This window comes from Lactuca serriola, chromosome 5, assembly GCF_051521515.1.
Source record: "Lactuca serriola cultivar US96UC23 chromosome 5, Lser_US96UC23_V15, whole genome shotgun sequence".
Taxonomy (NCBI): Eukaryota; Viridiplantae; Streptophyta; class Magnoliopsida; order Asterales; family Asteraceae; genus Lactuca; species Lactuca serriola.
The window spans coordinates 335,362,908-335,383,119 of NC_136412.1; the positions used below are offsets into that span (position 1 = coordinate 335,362,908).

General features: G+C 33.9%; 4 protein-coding genes across 4 annotated transcripts; 3 read left to right on the top strand and 1 right to left on the bottom strand.

Annotated features, from left to right (window-relative positions):
• Nucleotides 1-6: 6 nt before the first annotated feature.
• On the top strand, nucleotides 7-1,695 carry RPL4 (ribosomal protein L4). Its single transcript, XM_079003587.1, has 2 exons — nucleotides 7-949; nucleotides 1,435-1,695. Exons 1-2 carry the CDS (start codon nucleotides 121-123, stop codon nucleotides 1,476-1,478), a joined length of 873 nt encoding a protein of 290 aa, XP_078859713.1. The 5' UTR covers nucleotides 7-120; the 3' UTR covers nucleotides 1,479-1,695.
• Nucleotides 1,696-4,253: 2,558 nt separating this feature from the next.
• On the top strand, nucleotides 4,254-6,604 carry LOC145052004 (uncharacterized). The gene is made up of 4 exons (XM_078999815.1): nucleotides 4,254-5,223; nucleotides 5,414-5,500; nucleotides 5,577-6,208; nucleotides 6,427-6,604. The coding sequence occupies exons 1-4, from the start codon at nucleotides 4,356-4,358 to the stop codon at nucleotides 6,451-6,453; spliced, it is 1,614 nt and encodes a 537-aa protein (XP_078855941.1). The 5' UTR covers nucleotides 4,254-4,355; the 3' UTR covers nucleotides 6,454-6,604.
• A 698-nt stretch (nucleotides 6,605-7,302) lies between these two features.
• JOSL (JOSEPHIN-like protein) lies at nucleotides 7,303-8,556 on the top strand. Its single transcript, XM_079003588.1, has 2 exons — nucleotides 7,303-7,488; nucleotides 7,886-8,556. Exons 1-2 carry the CDS (start codon nucleotides 7,324-7,326, stop codon nucleotides 8,345-8,347), a joined length of 627 nt encoding a protein of 208 aa, XP_078859714.1. The 5' UTR covers nucleotides 7,303-7,323; the 3' UTR covers nucleotides 8,348-8,556.
• Nucleotides 8,557-10,171: 1,615 nt separating this feature from the next.
• On the bottom strand, nucleotides 10,172-13,319 carry PHT4;1 (phosphate transporter 4;1). The gene is made up of 10 exons (XM_079003589.1): nucleotides 12,828-13,319; nucleotides 12,331-12,438; nucleotides 12,049-12,204; nucleotides 11,731-11,946; nucleotides 11,441-11,650; nucleotides 11,229-11,366; nucleotides 11,052-11,153; nucleotides 10,896-10,961; nucleotides 10,716-10,800; nucleotides 10,172-10,626 (listed from the first exon to the last, which is right to left on the bottom strand). The coding sequence occupies exons 1-10, from the start codon at nucleotides 13,257-13,259 to the stop codon at nucleotides 10,529-10,531; spliced, it is 1,611 nt and encodes a 536-aa protein (XP_078859715.1). The 5' UTR covers nucleotides 13,260-13,319; the 3' UTR covers nucleotides 10,172-10,528.
• Nucleotides 13,320-20,212: the final 6,893 nt, after the last annotated feature.

The window sequence follows — 20,212 nt, forward strand, 5'->3', positions numbered from 1 at the left end:
TCCCGGTACACCATCAAATAAAGATTAAAGAGCAAAGCCAGCAGAAGCGGATAGGCCCGTAAATCTCTCGAGGAGAGGATAACGCACACTCATCCAGAGAGAGCTTCCTCACACACAACAATGTCGATTTCTGTAAGACTACCATCTTCAATCTCATTCCTTTCATCCTCCATTTTCTCCCTTTCTTCTAATCAAACCCCCTCCACCTCTCTTTTCATCAAACCCCCAAAACCCCATTTTCCCAAATGCACCACCGCCGTAGTCCGCTCCCAGCTAGCCACACTCCCAGTACTCTCCTTCGACGGCACCAAGGTCGGAGAAACCACCCTTAACCTCAAATCCGCCAACCCAGACACCGCCCGCGCCGTTGTCCACCGTGGTATAACCACTGACCTAAACAACAAACGTCGTGGTACCGCTTCCACTCTTACCAGAGCCGAGGTCCGAGGAGGTGGTAAAAAACCCTTCCCCCAGAAGAAACTCGGCCGCGCTCGCCGTGGGTCTCAACGTACTCCGCTTCGTCCCGGTGGAGGAGTCGTTTTCGGCCCTAAACCCCGTGATTGGTCCGTGAAGATCAACAAGAAGGAGAAACGGCTTGCGATTTCAACGGCTTTGGCGAGCGCCGCTGTGAATGGGATTGTGGTTGAAGAATTTGGGGATAAATTTCAGAAACCCAAAACTAAAGATTTCCTTGAAGCCTTGAAGAGATGGGGAATCGACCCCAAGGAGAAATCTATGTTTTTCATGACAGAGATTTCAGACAATGTTGCTCTTTCCAGTAGGAACATTGGAACTCTGAGGATGTTGACGCCCAGAACACTAAATTTGTTCGACATTCTGAATGCTGATAAATTGGTTTTCACTAAAGCTGCATTAGACTACTTGAACGATGCTTATGGATACGAGGAATATGAAGACGAAGAAGATTTCGAAGAAGTAGCTGATGAAGGTTGGTTAATTAATCCAAAACATTAGTATTATTAACTGCAATTCACATTACTCACTGAAAAATGTTCTGTTTACATTCATGATTGTGGGTCGACATATAAGAAAACCACATAGAACATGAAAACTATCATCCTAATTGTTATAATTTTAGAATTCTTGATTGGTTTAGAGTCTAAATCATCGTTCCAATCCATGGTTGTTGCTATTGGCTTTGAAAATATGTTTTGGATGCGTTAATGTGTTCAATTCAGAAGAAATTTTTACATCCTAGTTGTGGTATATAGTGAATCTTGATTTATGACCATTGATTAAGAATAGGTGATGTATATAATTCGAAGGTGTTACTAGGCTTTAGTGACCATTTTTATCATCTGATGGACTTAAATTTGGCCTAATTTAATCTGTTAAGCTTTTTATGAATTTACCAAAATTAGTTTTTTCCTTTCATTTCTCATTTTCTTATATATTTTTTCAACATGATAACAGGAACTGTGGCAGAGGAGGAAGTGTTGCCACCAAGCGATGCTTGAAGCTGATTTATCGACATTTATCCTGTAGTTGCATTAAGTTTCAGCTCTGTAAATCTTATTTTTGTAGGGAATATATAAGATTGAAGTGGATTTTGATGCAATTTGGTGTTGTATCTTTACTTGTGATTTATTATATTTGTGCACCAGGCTATAAGGTTCAAGGTGTAAGAGTAAAGTAACGACTTGTTTTAATTGAAACAACAAAGCTTTTTGGTTATTTTTTCTACCATGGTATTAATAATATGATATCGTGTCTTGGTGGATCATCCAAAAAAAAGCACTAAATACAGATTTTGCAGTAGATTGATGGTTATTTTGTGGATCTTCATATAGGAGAGTTGTTAGAATTGTCATTATCTTTGAAGTTTGAAGTGTAGGCTATCAATAACTGAATGTTGTCTTTGTAAATTTTCAAAATGTGAAATTAATATGATTATAAATATTACTTGGTCATATAACATATTTTATAGAAAGGATAAATTGCACAATGCATGTGAAATGAACGTCCTCGACCATTTAAGGTAATTTTGGGAAACATATTATTCGAAGTGGGGCATATATTTCCAACAACAAACAATTTAACATTTTTAACTCGGAAAAATTGATTTTAAAAATAAGGTTATTTATGACTTTCTAACAATTTCTTTTTCCAATTGAAAGTACCTTTAACCTTATGATCTTAATTGAAAGGAAAATGTGAGGCCTCATTTGATTTTAACATTTTTAACTAGTGGCACGTTTAGTGTCTATTTGGCATCGTGTCATGGAAATGGAGAGGGTAAGACAATGGGGTGTACAAGGCATGAAAGTCTATGTTCCTTTCTCATTTTCTCGTTGCAAGTACACCAACAATGATGTGGAAGAAGATGGTGGTGAAGTGGAGTTGCTTGATGTATCCGCCATACCCGATGACCTAAAGCACTTGTGAAGGGATTCAAACTTAGGGTAGTAAGTTTCTGTGTTGATTTGATAAACAAACCAATTTTGTTGGAACAATTATTTTATTAGTTTTAATTTATAACTAAATGACATTTTCAAAGGTTAATCATTTTCGATAGTTTTTAATTTATTTTATTTTACAAGTTTAACTAATATATATATTTATTTATCTAAAATATTATATAAAACTTATCTCGTTTCATTAGTAGTTTTTAAGCACACATTATATTTTAATACAAAATATAAAGAAAACCGAGTTTTTATTATATATAAAATAAGAAAAAGTTATTACGTTATAGTTATGGAAATAAAAGAACATTAAAAATGTTAAAATTGTTATAAAGTTTATATTTCATAATGAAATGTTTTTAAATATTTGATAGAAATATTGTAATTAATTAATAGAAAAACAATAAATATTTAAAACTAAAATATATTTAAGGGTAAAACATGTAACTATTTTTGTTAACAATCTATTTATTTCATAAGATCTACATTATGTATCTTCAACTATTTATGACAATATATAATTATACTTAAAAGAATTTTGTTATAAAATTAGGGTTATTTAAAACATTTGTTTGATATAAAAAGCTTGTTATAGAAAAATTAGTTGTCTCAAATCCTTAGTTCATTGATTTTACTGATGCAAACAATTTTTACCCAATAGGACTCTTTATTGTGATATGTGATGATTAACATTTTCGAATTATTATGATAAACAAATATTAGTTATGAAAGATGTTATAATCTAATATAGAACAATTGTATTTCTTTTGAAATAATCTGAAATTGAAGAGTTTAGGATAAAATTCAATACTTCAATTAGCAAACTCAAAATATTTAGTCGACAGTCTACACAATCTTATGTTTGTTAATTGTAGGTCTGCTATAATAATGCAATGTTTAATGAATTTGTTGATTCTATTATGAAAACTTAATCCTCAAAAAATTTAATATGATTGTTATCGATCAAATCATTTTTGATATTGAAAATGTTTATAATGAGATTGTCAAATGTTGGAGTTTTTTTAAAAACAAAAAAATTTAAAAAAAAAACTTATAAAAAATATCAAATAAAAAAATATAACTTTTTTTGATAAAAAAAATTTAGGATTAAAAAATAAAAATAAAAAATTGGTACGTCTCAACCGTCTTCTTTCCCGGGCCGGACCGTTTTTAAAAACATATCCCACGACCAGTGAGCGAGTGACCCTTCTCCCTGATCCATAATCATGGTTATCCGATCTTCGATTATGGATGTACTAAAACTATGGCATTTGCAAGGATTGAAGACGATTAGACGAAGATGGAAGAAGGAGATATCCAAGATATTACGTGTAAATTTGCGTGTTTGACAACGAGGGGGACTAAACTTCGGGACTCCTGAATTTGAGGATCCAACATAGCTCACAACCAAAGAAAACGTGCCCCACATTAGCAATCGCAAAATGAAAAATATTCCAGCAGTTTTCAATCAGACAATTCTTTCAAGAACCGATTCTAGGTAAAGTAAGAAATTCATACATGATATGCATCTCCAACATCAATGCATTTTTGTTTATTTTAGATTCCGTCAATAGGTTTTATATCAAATTTTCGATTCTGTCATTACTTCTGTTGGACGTAGGAAGAAACGAAATTTTCGATTCTTTCATCAATGCGAACAGGACGTAGGAAGAAACGAAATTTGAAAATATACATGTAATTAGTATGGGCGCGAATGAGATCCAAATTTTTGTGATCAAAACTGTCAAAAATTTGGGTGAAAATTGTGCATGCTGTGTTAAAAAATACACATTTCATTATTGTCTTATGTTTTTCGCATGCGTTTTATTATATAAGCTTTTTCCTTCAGTTTTCATCATCGTAGACTTCGTAGTATATTCCTCCCCTGTAGTTGGGTTTGCATTTCTTGTTCGTAGAGTATTTATACGTATGGAACGTCCAAAGGTTAAAAGCTTAGGAGCAAAAAGTAAAAGATGGAAGGAATTGCAATCTCGTAGGAGATTTAAGTCATTGCATCATGTTCATGTTCGCAAACAACATAACAAAAATAGTTTCATGCAGGATCCACCAAGTGTTCGACAAAATGCCAAAGAGACAAGTAACAAACATTACAACAATATGAGTGCCAAGGACAACAAAGACGTTGTTTTCCCAACAAACAATTTGGTTGATAAGAACCCTAAAGAGATGCATCATAACAGGTTCGATGAAGAGTATAGAAAATCTAGTTTTGATAATAACGACAAAGATAAAACAAAAGAAAGTTTGGATGTTGATGAAGAGAAAGAGAAACAAGATGAGCATCGAATCAAAACTGTTAGATGGTTTGATGAGGCTGAAAAGAGTCTAATGGATCTTGGAATTTCAGAGGATGAAAGAAGCAAAAGATTAGAGAGTCTAATGGAAAGAAGAAGATCAAAAAAGCTATCAAGCTTTCAAGTTAGAAGAACTGGAATAGGAAATACAAGCTGTGGTCAACTTTCTTCCCTCAATATCCCAAAAAAGAATCCATTTCTTTCAGATAATTCAGCTTCTCCTGTTTCAGCTCCATCTTACATGGTGAAAAGCAACCCTTTTGACCTTCCTTATGATCCCCATGAAGAAAAGCCGATTCTCACTGGAGATACCTTTGAAGATGAGTTCAGAGCTACTCATCATAAAGATTCAAGACATGGGCCTTCTAGATTAGGCAGTTTTGCACCTCCAAAATTCACAAATTATAAATACAAAACATCTTTTCAGACTGATTTTTCCATCAAACAGTTACCCTCTGGGAAACTTGTCACTTCCACAGTTGGTAGGTACAATTCTTCACTTCTTGTTCTATCATTCAGATTAGGGTTAAATACAAGAAATAGCAACTTACTTTCATTTATTTGTTTCATATACACAAATATATGAAAGTGCATTGCTATTTCTTGCATTTACCCTATCTGATTATTTGTCATGAAAGATCCTCAAATTGACAATATATTTCTTTTTTCAAGAAAACAAGGAAGATGACAACAAACAGGATAAACGTGATGATGTTTCAAACCCTAATCATTGCACCAATGATAACCATGCTAAAGAAGGTGAATCCTCTCTCTCAAAAAAAATAAAAAAAATAAAAGCAGAATGTTACTCATTATGATGAGTTTTGTTTTCTAGAAAACAAGGAAGCTGCCAAGAAACAACCTCAACAAGATGATTCAAAAGTAGCTGAAAAAGTGTTTGACAATCCCGATGAAGCAAACAGAATCTCAAAAAATACAAAAGAAAAGGAAATTGAACATGAAAAAATCTCCATTGATGACTCATCAACTTCATCATCATCATCATCATCTTCATGTAGTGAAGATGAAAAACGAATGATGAGACCAAACAAAGAAGCAATCTTGCATTCTTTAAGTATGTCACGAATGAGAAGCGTTTCACTTTCACTTTCACAAGGAAAGAGTTTTCATAGACATGCAGAAACATTCGACTGTGGTCCATCTTCACTGTTTGACAAGTCAAAAACCGATTGTTTCTTTTTTGGGGGAAATAAAAAAATTCATTACGCATCAATGAATTCCATTGCTTCTGATATGCAGGTTGAGGTTTCAGAAGTTGGTTCGCCTACATCCACATCTCTACTTAATGAAAACCTGGTTGACTCAGTTAACTCGTTTGATTTGGATTTAAATGATGTAAGATTGAGCGATGTAGATGATTTTAGCGACCAAAGTTCTGTAGAATCCGATTTTTCAAGAACAAATCATGATTCAAACGAGAAAACTGATAGTTATACAAAGATAGAGGTTAGTTACTTAGTTCTGGATTTGTAACACTGGACTGGATTGGACTGGACTGGACAAACTTTTTAGGATTATTTTTTTATGATAAGGATGAGGAGGTTATTTTTGTCTTTAGCACACACGAGAGATTGAGAGTGAGTCCCTGACTGTGTTTCAATCCAATGCATGTCAAACACAGTACAAGGCTGGCTAATTGTACTTATGTGTGGTACATATTATAGGAACGGTGTACGTTTGAGAAGTTATAGAAGCAACCAACCGAAGGCTAAGAACCATGTGAATCACATGGTTTAGAAAGTGATACTATTAAGAGTTTTGAAGGAAGAGATTGATGAGGAAATTTTAGGGTAAATTTGTTTTATAGCTAGATATAGGAGTGCGTTAGTTAATTTATACTTGTAATTTTGTTTATTATAATTTATAATTGTATATTTGTTTTATATTTACACATTTGTCAATGAAGTTGTGTCATTGGATGAATTGCTTAATACAAACAAAATGACTTAATGGTTGAATGATAGGTTGGGCACTTTATGTAAGTGATAGGCATAAGTGCTGATACAGACACAGGTTAAGACCTAAGCTTTTATTAAATATGATTCAAAAATTCAATTAACAACCTTACATAGAACACATAGTTGATTATAAAACGTGACTTCCTATGTAATCTAGAATATGATTTGCATTTTAGATTGCATCGAGATAGATGGCACATATTATCTTCCGTGTCAATGGTTTGTGGTTTAAAGTTTATGACCTTATTGATTAAAAAGTTTAAGGTTCGTATAAAAAAAAATTAGGATGTTACAACTTTTGTTTTCGGTGTAGTTTTTCATTAACTTAATCACTAGTTTTGGGTTTTGACCTCAAGTAAATGTCATGTACAATGTATATATCCTTTTTGATGGTTTTATTTTAGGATCTCTTAAATTGGACCAAATACGATGATTAAAATGGGTTTGTTGGATGAAGAATGCAAAACTAAAAAATACATGACTTAATTTATCCTTAGACATATAGTCAAGGGACTAGTTTTGTAAGTTACTCATCAGATTTTTGAGGATTAACGTAATCTTTAGACCTCCGTGTGCAATTAATCGGTTTTCGGTTTACTTTTCATGGTCGCGTCGTTCTTTCGATCGAAAGTTCGAAACACTAGTTGTAAAACCCTAAATTTCGAACCAGTTGCAGCAGAATTTATGGGAGACGAACAGAAGCAAATATATCATGAAAAACAGAAGTTACAATTTTGCCTCTTACACTCTCTCAACAATCTCTTCCAGGTTTTTTTTTCCTATCTGATTTCAATTCAATTTCTATAGAATTGATAAATTTTCTGTGGTTGATATGTCGTCAATTGGGCATACTTTTGATTTGTTTACAGAAGCGTAGAATCAAATCAGGTCATACTGTTTGGAATAACGAGTTTTTGAAAATTTAGTTGATTTTACTGATTAATTACCCCCATACGTTCCAAAATCAAGCGTCGATTTCTCGTAATTTTATAATTTCCAATGTATCATGAATATTAGATAAGAAATCATTAGCGACTTTCTCAAACAAAACCAGTGTGGAAAGAGTAATTTTGATCAATTATTGTGTTTCGTTTTGTACTTGGTTCCATCTCTTGGGATTCTGGGCAAATTGTTTAACAAATTCTTCCTTTTTGATGCGATTCAGGAGAAGGATGCGTTTACAAGAAAAGATTTGGATGATATAGCTGAAAAACTTGTTAAAGAAGATCCATATGAAGGAAACCGGATGCCTTTCTCAGTTATCTTCAAGCCTCATCATAATTCACTAACAGGTAATTATGACATAAACGTGTTAATTACTGCAGTTGAAAGAAAAGGGAAGAAAGTTGTTTGGCATGATAGGCGTAATAGAGCTTCTTCCATTAACCTTGATGAACCTGAAGGTAAATTAATGGGGATTGTGTTAAATGTTCCTGTAAGAAAGTATGGTGGTCTTTGGAGAAGTAGACATTGGGTTTCTTTGAGAAGGATTAATGGGATTTGGTATAACTTAGATAGTGACTTTACATCTCCTTGTTCATTTGGAAGCACCGAAGAATTAAGGGATTTCTTGGATGCTGCCATTGATGGTGGTACTGAGCTACTTCTTGTTAAGGATGATGACTAGTAGTTAGCTACAATAGATTATGGATCATTTTAGGCCCATTACAACATTTTGCTTTTTACCTTTTTGTTATTAGAACATTGTAATTTAAAAGTTTTATCCAATTGTAGCAATGAAAAGCTTGTTGTATTTGGATGATATTGTTATAATTTTGTAGATTTGCTAAAGTATAGTACTGTAATAAGATGAAATAAAAGTAAGAAAATTTTAGATGTTTCTTTGCATTTTTAAAAGCATTTGACAATTTTCCAAATTAACAATTTTGAGCGAATCTAACACATCAAAATGGTTAATTTTGAGAATTACCGGTGAAACCCAATATAACAAAATTACAGTTGAAACTTGATATGGAAAAATGCCTTAAAACTTTTATGGTTCGATTTGAAAAAAAGGGTAACCACAAAACTGTCCAAAATATAATGTTTTTTTTTTAGTCATTTTTCTATTGCAACATTGTGTTTTCAGTCTTTTTTTTTCTTTAAGGCGTTGTACTTTGAAAAACTACCAAATTACAACATTGAATTTTCAACTTTTTTTTCTTGATAGAACATTATACTGCTATGCATCGACTTCTGCCACATAATTTAAATACAGGTAATATGGGAAGCTCAGAAATTTATGAGCATCTTATTAGTGGAGAGTGGAGGGGTAATTTAGGTATTTTACTTAATTAGTGGTTTCAAGAGAGTAGTTTTCTTCCCAAATTTTAAAAGGCACTTTATCTGGCCACTATATGCACTTTTGCAATGTACATAAGAAGAAAATTTTAGGTGGTTCTCTGTAAACCTTAATTTCTGTGTCCTACTGGTAGGTCCACTTCTTTAATGCATTAGTGATTTAGTTCTCCTCCTACCACTATATATACACACACATTGGCATTGCATGCATATACTGAACTTGATCCTCTCTCTCTCTCTCTCTCTCTCTCTCTCTCTCTCTCTCACACACACACACACACACACACCAAGAGTGTAAATACACACACAAAGTTAACAGGAGAGCTAACCATGTTGAGCAAATGTAATTCAAGTAAAAAGGTTGATGGTAGAAGAACAACAAAGATTTCAGCGAGTTGTAGATTTTTATTGCCTGTGAGATACCTTAAAAACGTGGGTAATTGGATGGTGGCTGTTCTTTGTTTTGTTGCTCCTCGAAAACGAGGTTCCACTAAGATATCATCATCGGGAACTCCAAAACGACTTTCACTGTCTCCTGTGGATTCTGAAAGAGCAGAAGCCATTAAGGATTGCATTGACTTCATCAACTCTTCTTCTTCTTCTGCTTCATCAACCATGTCTAATTCTGTTTCTTGTTGAGTTGTTGTTCATTATTAATATTATATGATTCGGTCTTCAATTTGAATTTTTAACCTGATGTTTTTGTTTTTGTTTATGTTTGTGTTTGATTATGTTTTGTTGTGGGGTTAGTAGTTGGATGTTGTAATGGTTATGGATAAAATATAGTTGTGGAATTAAATGAAACAAAGAGTGATTTTGGTGGTCCGTACAAAGTAGGGTCAAGACATATTTAGCTGTCTATGCACCGGCTATATATAATCTGTGACCATTATTATTACAATTAATATTATTATTATTATTATTATTATTATTATTATTATTATTATTATATAACAAAACCAACCCACGTGACACATCATCACACATTATTATTTATTATTTATTGTAGGCTACGATGGATTAGCCAAGGTTCAATATGAGAATCAAATCAAAATAGTAGATAACATTCAAAGTATTATATTATTATCAATGGGTTAAGTGAGTCGGTGAGTGTGACCCTAGGGATAGGGGGTGTGCATTAGGAAAATAATTGGACTACATAAAAAAGGGTATTACATTTCATAAATGCCCAAATATTTGTTTGTCCCATATGTTGGTATAAAAACAAAATATACAAATTCTATCAAAACGTGTGTCTAATCTTCCTATATACACCAGTGAAATGGCTTTTTTACAAGTCGTCATAATCTTCGTGTTATTCTTTCTCACAAAACCAGTTCTGTGTGCCAAAAAAGTCATATTTGATTTGGAGCTTCTGAAACATAATATGTTTCTATGGAGCCTCAAGAAATCGTTGCACCAATTTGTGGATTTTAATTCACATCATCATCAATCATCACGGGTGATAAATCAGACAATATATAATTATAATTTATATATGCAACTTTTAGTCGATTATTTTTTCACCGGTTGAAAAAAGATTCCATATCACTGTTCCAACCAAATATAGCCCAATTGCCACCTCAAACACATCATCCCAAGAACCTGCTTACACGTGTCACAAAATGTAAAGTTTCTCTTGTACTTTCACGTTGTTATAATAAAGACAAAAAATAAATAAATAAAAAATTTACCATGTTGCAAGATGTAACCGGTTGCTGCAGTGCCAAAGACACCAGCCAAAACTCCAGCAGTATTCGATAAACCAAGCAACACCCCCTGTTAAACACCAAAATCATAAAAATTAAAAAAAAAATGTTTAATAATTGTTTTAGTCAATTTATAAGTATTTAAGAAAGGAGATAGATGCTCACGGAATATCGAGGGGCAATATCTTGATGATTTGAATATAAACCCGACTGTGAAAATGCATCAGAACCCTGTTTTTCATAATTCAAGATGTTGTTAAAGTGTTAGAATATTTTCACGAAAAATATTTATTTATTTCAAATAATTAATTAAACACAAACCTGACTACATGCCATGCATAAGACAGCCATAGCAGGAGAGTTAACATGGCTTAATTGAGATAAGAAAAATGCAGGCCCAAGAAATCCAATTGATTGCATTACCTGATTTTTTAATAAAAAAAACATAAGAAATAAAAAAACTAATAATCAAATAAAATAATAAATCTTGAATATTACCTTTCGAACTGTGGTAACAGACATTCCTCTGCTGACAAGTGTGTCAGCTATCCAGCCTCCAAGATTGGCTGAGAAAGCCATTGTAAGCCATGGCAATACACAAAATAGCCCTGATTCTGTTAGATTAAACCCTAGAACCTGTAAAAAAAAGACATTTAAGTCAATATTTCTTTGATTAAAGTTAAAACATATGAATTAAAAGAGTAATTAACCTGGTTATAATAGGTAGGCATCCATGTGAGGAGTATAAATGTCCCCCAGTTGTGACAAAAATGACAAGTGATTAAAGCCCATACAGGTGGTTTTGACAAGATTGCCCTCCAAGGAATGGTCTTAACAGGTTCCTCAATAACTCTATTGTGAAAGATAAGTTTCTTCTCTTCAGGGCGAAGTTCAGGGTCTTCAAGAGGTGAACTGTATGCCTAATAAAATTTTACAATATTTGTAAAAAAAAAAATAGAAAAAGAAATATCAGAAATGGGATGGAATTATGAAAAGATACCTTGTTTAACCATAATGCAGTCCACACTGTGCCTAGAGAACCAAAAGAGAAAAAGACAGAAGGCCATCCATATGAATGTATTAAAAATGGTGAAAAGGCAAGCCCTGTGACAGATCCAAGGTACATTCCACTGTAAACAAGAGCCAATGATCTGCTTCTTTCTGCAACAGGAACCCATTTTGATAGAAGATTGTTCATGGCTGGCATAGCCACACCCTGGAAGAAGAGAGGGAGAAAGTTGTGTATATAAGCTACAAGTTTATCTTTATAAAAAAAAGAAAGAAAGATTAATGGAGATGTTGGAAGAAGAAAAAGAACCTCGCCTATGCCCATGAAAGCACGGACTATGAGTAAGAAAGGTAATCCTAACTTTGCAGCAACTGGAGTAAGAATTGTAGCTACAGACCACCAGATGACACCGAAAGCCAATACACGTTTCCCACCTACAGTGTCTGCCCAAATGCCTCCTGCAATCTAATTCTAAGCTTAATTACCATTAATTCAAAACTGAATCACATATGAATTTGTTCTTCTGATTAATCTAGCACCAACAATGATGTGAAGAACAAGAACTGAACTAGATGAAGAAATTGGGAAAACCTGAGTGAGAAGGTAGCCCCAGAAAAAGGATGATTGTATCAAACCAACAGTTGTAGAATTCCAATGGTACTCTGACGACATTGGTAGTATAGCAATGCTCATATTCACCTGCCATGTAGAAAAATCTAACTCAGATACAATTATCATACATTCTGATTCTTCAAACATGGCAACTAGAAAGCTTTATCATCAATTGAAAATTGGGGTTACAGTTCCATCACTATTGTTTTACAATTGATTCGTGAATTTCTCCAATAGATACCAAGTCGAGTTCCAAATGTATTTAATCAATCAATTCCTATAATTCTCTACTGAAAACAGCCTCGCCTGCGAATTTTAAACATATATAATAAAAAAACCGACGTTGTCAAAACAAGGTTCTTTCAGGTGTCAATAGAGTTCAATTGAAGAGATGTCATGATCAATCAAGTCACGTTTGTTTAAGTACTCGTATAGATTCCATAAAACTTTGCAAAATAGTAGTGAGATGAGCTTACTCTATCCATGTTGCATAGAAGAAAAGCAGAAAAACATAGAATGACAATAGTCCAACGTTTCGGGAACTCTTCCCACCACGGAACTGCATTGACAACAAATTCATCTCCATCATCATCCTTCGATACAACGTCAACGCCCAATTTCTCTTTGAACTTAAACGATTCAGGCGCTGATTTTGAAATTTCATACGGTTCCGATTTTACATCCGACCTGACCTTCCAGAACTGATTTCTCCCACGTGAACCATTCAGAAGAACACGAACACTCGAACCAGAGAGGAACTGAACCCTAACTCTGAAGTGAAGTTTGAAGCTCAAATTCGAACCGGAGTTCCTGGAACCCGATGTGTCCGGCGGACGCTGGCGTTTCGGAGGAGAGTATAGAGATATCGGAAGTGCTCTTCCGTCCATGGCGATCGAGCTGCAAGCCATTGACGTTGCAGAGATTTTGTGATGGAGAGATTTTTGAATCGGTTTTTATTGGCGTTTTGGACGTTGAAGTAAATCACTTGTAAGAACTGATATTTTATGATGATTGGTTCAGATTTTGACATATGGCAATCCATAGATGCCGTAGATAGAAAGTAGACCCCACTTGAAAACAGCTTTCGTTCGTAATGGGCTTACAAAAGTGTCTAGCCCAGTCTTGATTAAAACAGAAAAACTCTTCTCCATAACTTATGTGATCGTTATATATTTATAACAGTTCATAAAATAAACTTTATTATACACTACTTTGTAAGTTATTAAATTGAGTAAATTACAAGAATGTCTCTATGGTTTAGGGTAATTTATGTGTTTGGTCCCTAACTTATTTTTTTAACTTGGAAGGTCCATACGGTTTGTTTTTGTTCGCGTTTGGTCCATATCTTACCTAAAAAGACTATTTTGCCATTGATTTTATAATATATTTAAATAAACATACCCCAACCTCAACCCCTCACATTACCTTATCTACCCCACCATTTTTTTCTATTTAAATAATAGTTTTTTAGGTAAGACAAGAACCAAGTGCGTAACAAAAACAAATAGTAGGGATCAAGTGCGTAACAAAAACAAACAGTAGGGACCAAACACATAACAAAAACAAACAGTAGGGACCAACCATGTAACAGAAACAAATAGTAGGGACCAAGCGTATTAAAAAAATAAATTAGGGACCAAACACACAAATTACCCCAAACCATAGGGACCATTTGTGTAATTTACTCTATTAAATTCCCAAAAAAAAATTAACTTTCTTAACAAACCAAAAAGATTTCTAAGAGCAATATATATATATATATATATATATATATATATATATATATATATATATATATATATATATATATATATATATATATTAAGCTGTTTTGAGACTAATAAATAGTTTGAATTAGGTAAATCTGATACTATGAGTTGTTTTATACTTTTATTAGACTTGGACAAAATTTAATAAAAAATTATCTACAACAATATTGAAGTAAGTGTTAAAGTTCCTACAAATACAATGTCCTAACAAACAATAAATATTCTAAGAAAATCATATCAAATTTATTTACTAAGAAACGAATATTGTCAAGCACAAAAGACCAAATACACATGCAATATGCCAATATCATGAAACATCCAAATTTTTAATTTCAAATACACATACAAAAAGACCGAATACACTAGAAAAGGATAATGAGCTATTTGCAATTTTAGGATTGAAAATCTTGTCTTCAAAATATCATAAACACATTCAATAACATTTCCAAGATATATGTGATATGTGAGCATGATTGAATCTTTATTCTTAAGTTAACGCACCTCATGTAAACACGAGTGTTACAACTTTTATATATATATATATATATATATATATATATATATATATATATATATATATATATATATATATATATATATATATATATATATATATAATCTTAAACTCCATACATGTCGGTGTGATTGTGTTTTCATTGATGTTCTTGTTTTTGTTAGAAGGTTAAAATGATAATTTTATTCATCCACTAAATCTGTCCAACAACCTTACCAAACAATACTGTCTTTGAACCATTTAAACCCCTTAATCATTCATGCATCTTGATTGTTCAATATTGAATCATTCAGTTTCTAAACCGTTCTTAACCATATATCGTTACTAATGTAGGGATCATTATTTGAGACATTTTAATCCAATGGGAAATTTGTTACCAGTGACGAGTCTAGAAAGTAAAACCATTTGGTTTACTATTTTAATGAAAACAAAAAAAAATCAAAAATAGGCTTTGAAACTCTTGATTTATACATATTTGTTTTTGCCAAAAGGATTAAGGTGGTTCACTTAAAATACTAATGTCATTTTAGGGAATGATGATAAGTCTTATACTCACAACAAGAAATATACACTTTAGGTAAGACACCATTAGGGATGACAAGTAGTGTTAGGGGCGACACTAGACAATACACGTTTTTGTCGTCGCTAAACATTCATGTTGTCGCTAATAAGTATGTCACTAAAGGGTTTGATCGGCGATCCTTGTGAATGCCCCTGGATCAATTTCTGCCCCTACGATTGCATCCTGAGCCAACGACTGGTTAGCTACTGTTCACAACAATAGGGATGACACCATTTGCAACGATAATGTAGCCGCTAAAGGTCATGAAAAATGGGTGTGTGGATTTCCCTCCAAATTGTCATCTCTAAAGATTCAAAAGGCGCCGCTAAAGGAGTCGTCCCTAAAGGGTTCCACCTTTTGTTCCCCACTAGGTCGTAGAACCTGATTACTCTTCCATTTATCTCTTATTTTCCAGAGACAATCGGTGAAGCGTTTTTCCGGCGACGTCATAATTTCCATCGCAGAAACCACCTGCGCACCCCACTTCTTCCGACGGAGGGATTTCTAGCTTCTCACCAACATTCTAGTTGCTCTACGGGCGACTATCAGCACCTCAGCTCGCCACTTTCTCCGGCGAACTTCTCCAACTGCGAAGGTATGTTTCCCTTTCTCATTTCCGCTGTATTTTCTCTTTCTCTTTTTGTTTCTTTTCATTTTGTCCCAATTTTGCTGATTTTGGAGGTTTTAAGGAGATTCATCCAATCTCCGGCTATTAGAACCACCACATCACTGCCACTATGTAAAAGGTAATGAGACCCCCAGACTACAACGTTTATACTGTTCCAAACACATAGCTAAATATATGATTTGGCATAGTACCGGATGATCCAAAGATGGTATGATGCTTCATCCCGTTGATGGTACTTTATGGTAAAATTTTGATATGAAGCATCCTAACTTATGATGGAACCCCAGAATTTACGCTCAGGGCTTGTTGCTGATGGTTTTAATCTGTTTGGTAACATGTGTAATCCTCGTAGCACGTGGCCCGTCATACTCACCACTTATAATCTCCCACCATGGATATGCATTAAAGAGTCCTCCTTCATGTTGACCTTGTTGATTCTCGTCAGGAAGGACTTAGATGTGTTCCTTAGGCCATTTATGGTTGAGTTGAAGCAATTGTGGAGTTTTGGCGCACGTACTAAAGACATAGCGACATGTATATTCTTCAATATGAAAGCGATGTTGTTATGGACAATAAGTGAATTTCCATCTCTTAGTAGTTTATCCGGTTGGAGCAGACAATGGTACAGAGCTTGTCCGACTTGCAATGAAGACACGCCATCATACAGAGTATCAAATAAAGTCATATATGTTGGTCATCACTGGTTCTTAGACGCTAACCATCCATGGAGAAAAATTTTGGACTATAATGGCCAACACGAGACAAGAGACCCTCCAAGATAGTTTAGTGAGGAAGAAATAAAAGCACAACACGCTCGTCTATTGTTTCGTCCACCGGGTAATAAAGTATTATCTCAACGAGTTGGTATTAAAAGAGATCGTGAGGATTTCGAGTTGAATTGGTCTAAAAGATCATATTCTTTGAACTTGAGTATTGGGCTTCTTTGGAGCTAAAACACAACTTCGATCTTATGCATATTGAAAAAAATGCGTGTTAGAGTAATTTGGGTACTTCTCTGATGAATGATAAGTCTAAAGACACATCAAATTCTCGAGCGTACTTGAAAAAACCGAACATTCAGAAAATTCAATGGTTGAAAAAGAGTGGCAACAAGTTTCTTAAACCCCATCCATCTTAGTCATTCGCGAAACCTGACCACATTCATTTTTGTAAGTTTATAAGAGATGTAAAACTGTCAGATGAGTTTGGATCTAACATCAGTAAGAAAGTGACTGAAAACAATAATAACATTATTGGGATGAAATCTCATGATTATCACATTCTTATGCAATGTTTGATACCCATTGGAGTTAAAAGGCTTTTGGCCAAAGGTACTTATACACCAATAGTATAGCTTTGTACGTTTTTAAGCAACTTTGCTCGAGAACACTATCGGTGAAGGATATAAAAGAAGTGAAAGCAGTCATTGTTAAAATATTGTGCAAATTTGAAGTGATATATCCTCCCGCGTTTTTTGACATTTTTGTTCATTTAGTTTTCATTTACCTGATGAAGCTATTTGCGGAGGCCCGATATGTATGAGATGGATGTATCCCTTTGAAAGGTATATGAAAAAACTTAAAAATTATGTCAGAAACAAGGCGAGGGCGGAAGGTTCTATAGCTGAGGGTTATGTCGCTGAAGAGACATTATCATTTTGTTTGATGTACCTTGAAGATGTCGAGACTCAATTCAATCGCCGCAAAAGAAACAAGGCTGTTGTCATAGAAGAAACAAAGTTATGGGTGTTTCAGTCTATGTTTCGACCGACTAGTGCAAAGAAAATGAAAAATCTCAGTCTAAATGAGAGAAAACATCTACAATGGTTTATGCTTGATAGTTGTGACGAAGTCAGAAAGTATATTGCGTAAGCGCTCTTATATTTTAATTCATTGTCTATTTTTAATTTCTCCCTTTTTACTAAATCTATATCTTTTTTCATCAATGTAGTGAATTCAAATGATTACATCTTGAAAGTGATGAAAAAACCGAATTCCCTAAATGGTTACTTCACAAGGTTTATGATACGAAAAAACAAAAATCTCCAGAGTTTAACAAGGAGTTATCAACTCTTTCAATTAGTGTGCATCTGAATGCCTTTACTTACACCGCTTGCATAGTAACTGATGTTAGGTTTATGGTACTAATGCATGACACCCAACGATCAACACAAAACTCGGGGGTTCTAACTGATGGAGAGAATAAGCAAAAATATTATGGTCAGCTAGAAGAGATTATCGAGCTGCATTATCCTCATAGTTATTTCATTGTACTTTTTCATTGCAAGTGGTTCGATACTGCAAGAGTTAAATCTGACAATAATTTCACTAGTATTGACCCACAACACGAATCGAGCAAGTGAAGTTCAACTCATATTTGCTATGCAGGCCAAGCAAGTGTTTTACATCCGAGAACCTTCATGAAGTGACAAAAATAACGAACAACGGTGGATTGTTGAAAATGTTAATCATAGAAGAATTTAGGATCTACCGATGAACGATATCGACCATGATCCCAATGAAAATGTCGACAATGATTCAACCGATGTCGTTCTTAGTGATACTTCTTCTAATTTCACTATTTCAATCAACTTTAGCCAATACTTTCCAAATTACCAATCGGTTGAAGATGATATTGAAGTTGGTCCGCCTACGGATATCGTCAATAATGTGTCTGACTACGAGGCTGATTATGATGAGGAGGTTTCCGAATATGATAGTGATGTGCCAACAGACACTGAAGTGTCTGAGGGAGAGAATGATTAAAAATCTATACATTTGACTAGTAAAATAAGATTTATATTTGCTGTAATCATATCATATTGTATGTATATATATATATATATATATATATTCATATTTTGTTATAATTTTTCAAGATGTCAATTTTTTGGATTGCAGTGCTCTATCTCATGGTTGCTGTGATGGGCCATGGAGGTGATGGTGGTGACGAGCCACCACATCCGTTCTATGGAGGTTTTGGTGATCACCGGATCGATTGTAATTAAGATTTATTCTAATTCATTGTATTTCATAGTGTATGTATATAAAAAATTATCTTGACTAATATTTTTTTATGCAGTACCAAAACGAAGGCATGTCAGTAAACGAAAAAAATGCATAAATTATTTGCAACTAATGAAAAATAGCCTCTGAAGATATTATTTGACAAAAATACTCACATGCCGATTGGGGAAGTATACAAATACTTCATTAAGGAGGTTGGGAGCTATATGTGGCCTGCCATCGCTTTGGATAAGGACACATGGAAAGAAGTTTTTGAAGCCGAAAAGAATGGCATGTTCTAGTATATTTCGGTAAATTATTTATAAAGTTAAATTTAATATGTTTAACTTTGATTTGTTTTTAACTTCTTTATTTTTTTTTGTATACATGGTTTGATTTTGGAGCGATTTCAAATGATCCCTTGGCTTTAGTTTATTGGGCGTCATTGAACAATTGGATATGTGTGCGGTATAGAGGCTGCAAACATCTTGAAAAAACTCGTTTTATTGATTTGAAAGAGGATGTGGAGGCAGCAAGGGCTTGAGCCTTCGATAGTATGGATCCACAACATTAGAGTGATGCTATTGACCACTTTTTAATAGATAAGCAGAAAAAACGATCCAGTGAAAACAAAGAATGCCGAAAGAAGCAAGTAGTTAAGAATCGTGGAGGGACGTGCAGTTATGGTAATGCTTTTTTTTTTAATAACGTAAGTTACAATAATGTTTATTCATTTATAATGTTTATTTAGTTATGTCACACCCCAAAACCGGAACGGCGGAAACGTTCTGGGGTGGATGACGTCATGTCAAGTATCACAACACATGCATTATAGTAATCAAAGTACAATAAAACGTTGCATTAATAGTAATAATTTTACACGGTTACTTTACAATACTTCAAAGTAATTCAAGTAATAGAATAAATACAGCGTGATACTAAGCTATCTTCATCAACAGCTCCGGGGGTGTATCTGTCTAATGCTAACCTGAGAATACAAGTTATTTGAAAAGCGAGTATCAGCATTTTTACAAATGTTGGTGAGTTCATAAGCATTTAGTGACGTTTATTCAAATAACTTTATAAAGTAGTAGTTTAAGTGTTTACTGTGTATTAGAGTGTAAATTGTTGTAAAGTCAAAACAGTGTGACTCTGAAAATGAATTACCAGCATACAGTGTAAATTGTTGGTGAAATACCGTTACCTTAAAGCCAATGAATTATAAGGTAATCCGGGATACTCGTAACCATACTGACTAGAGTACCAGACGCCCTACAAGCGTCTAAAATATGACATTTGTCACCCGTTGGCTTGGTAGGCCGGGACTGTAGCTAGCAGTCTGGGTGCGGGGTTGTCAATCCCGTATAGATCTATACACACAAT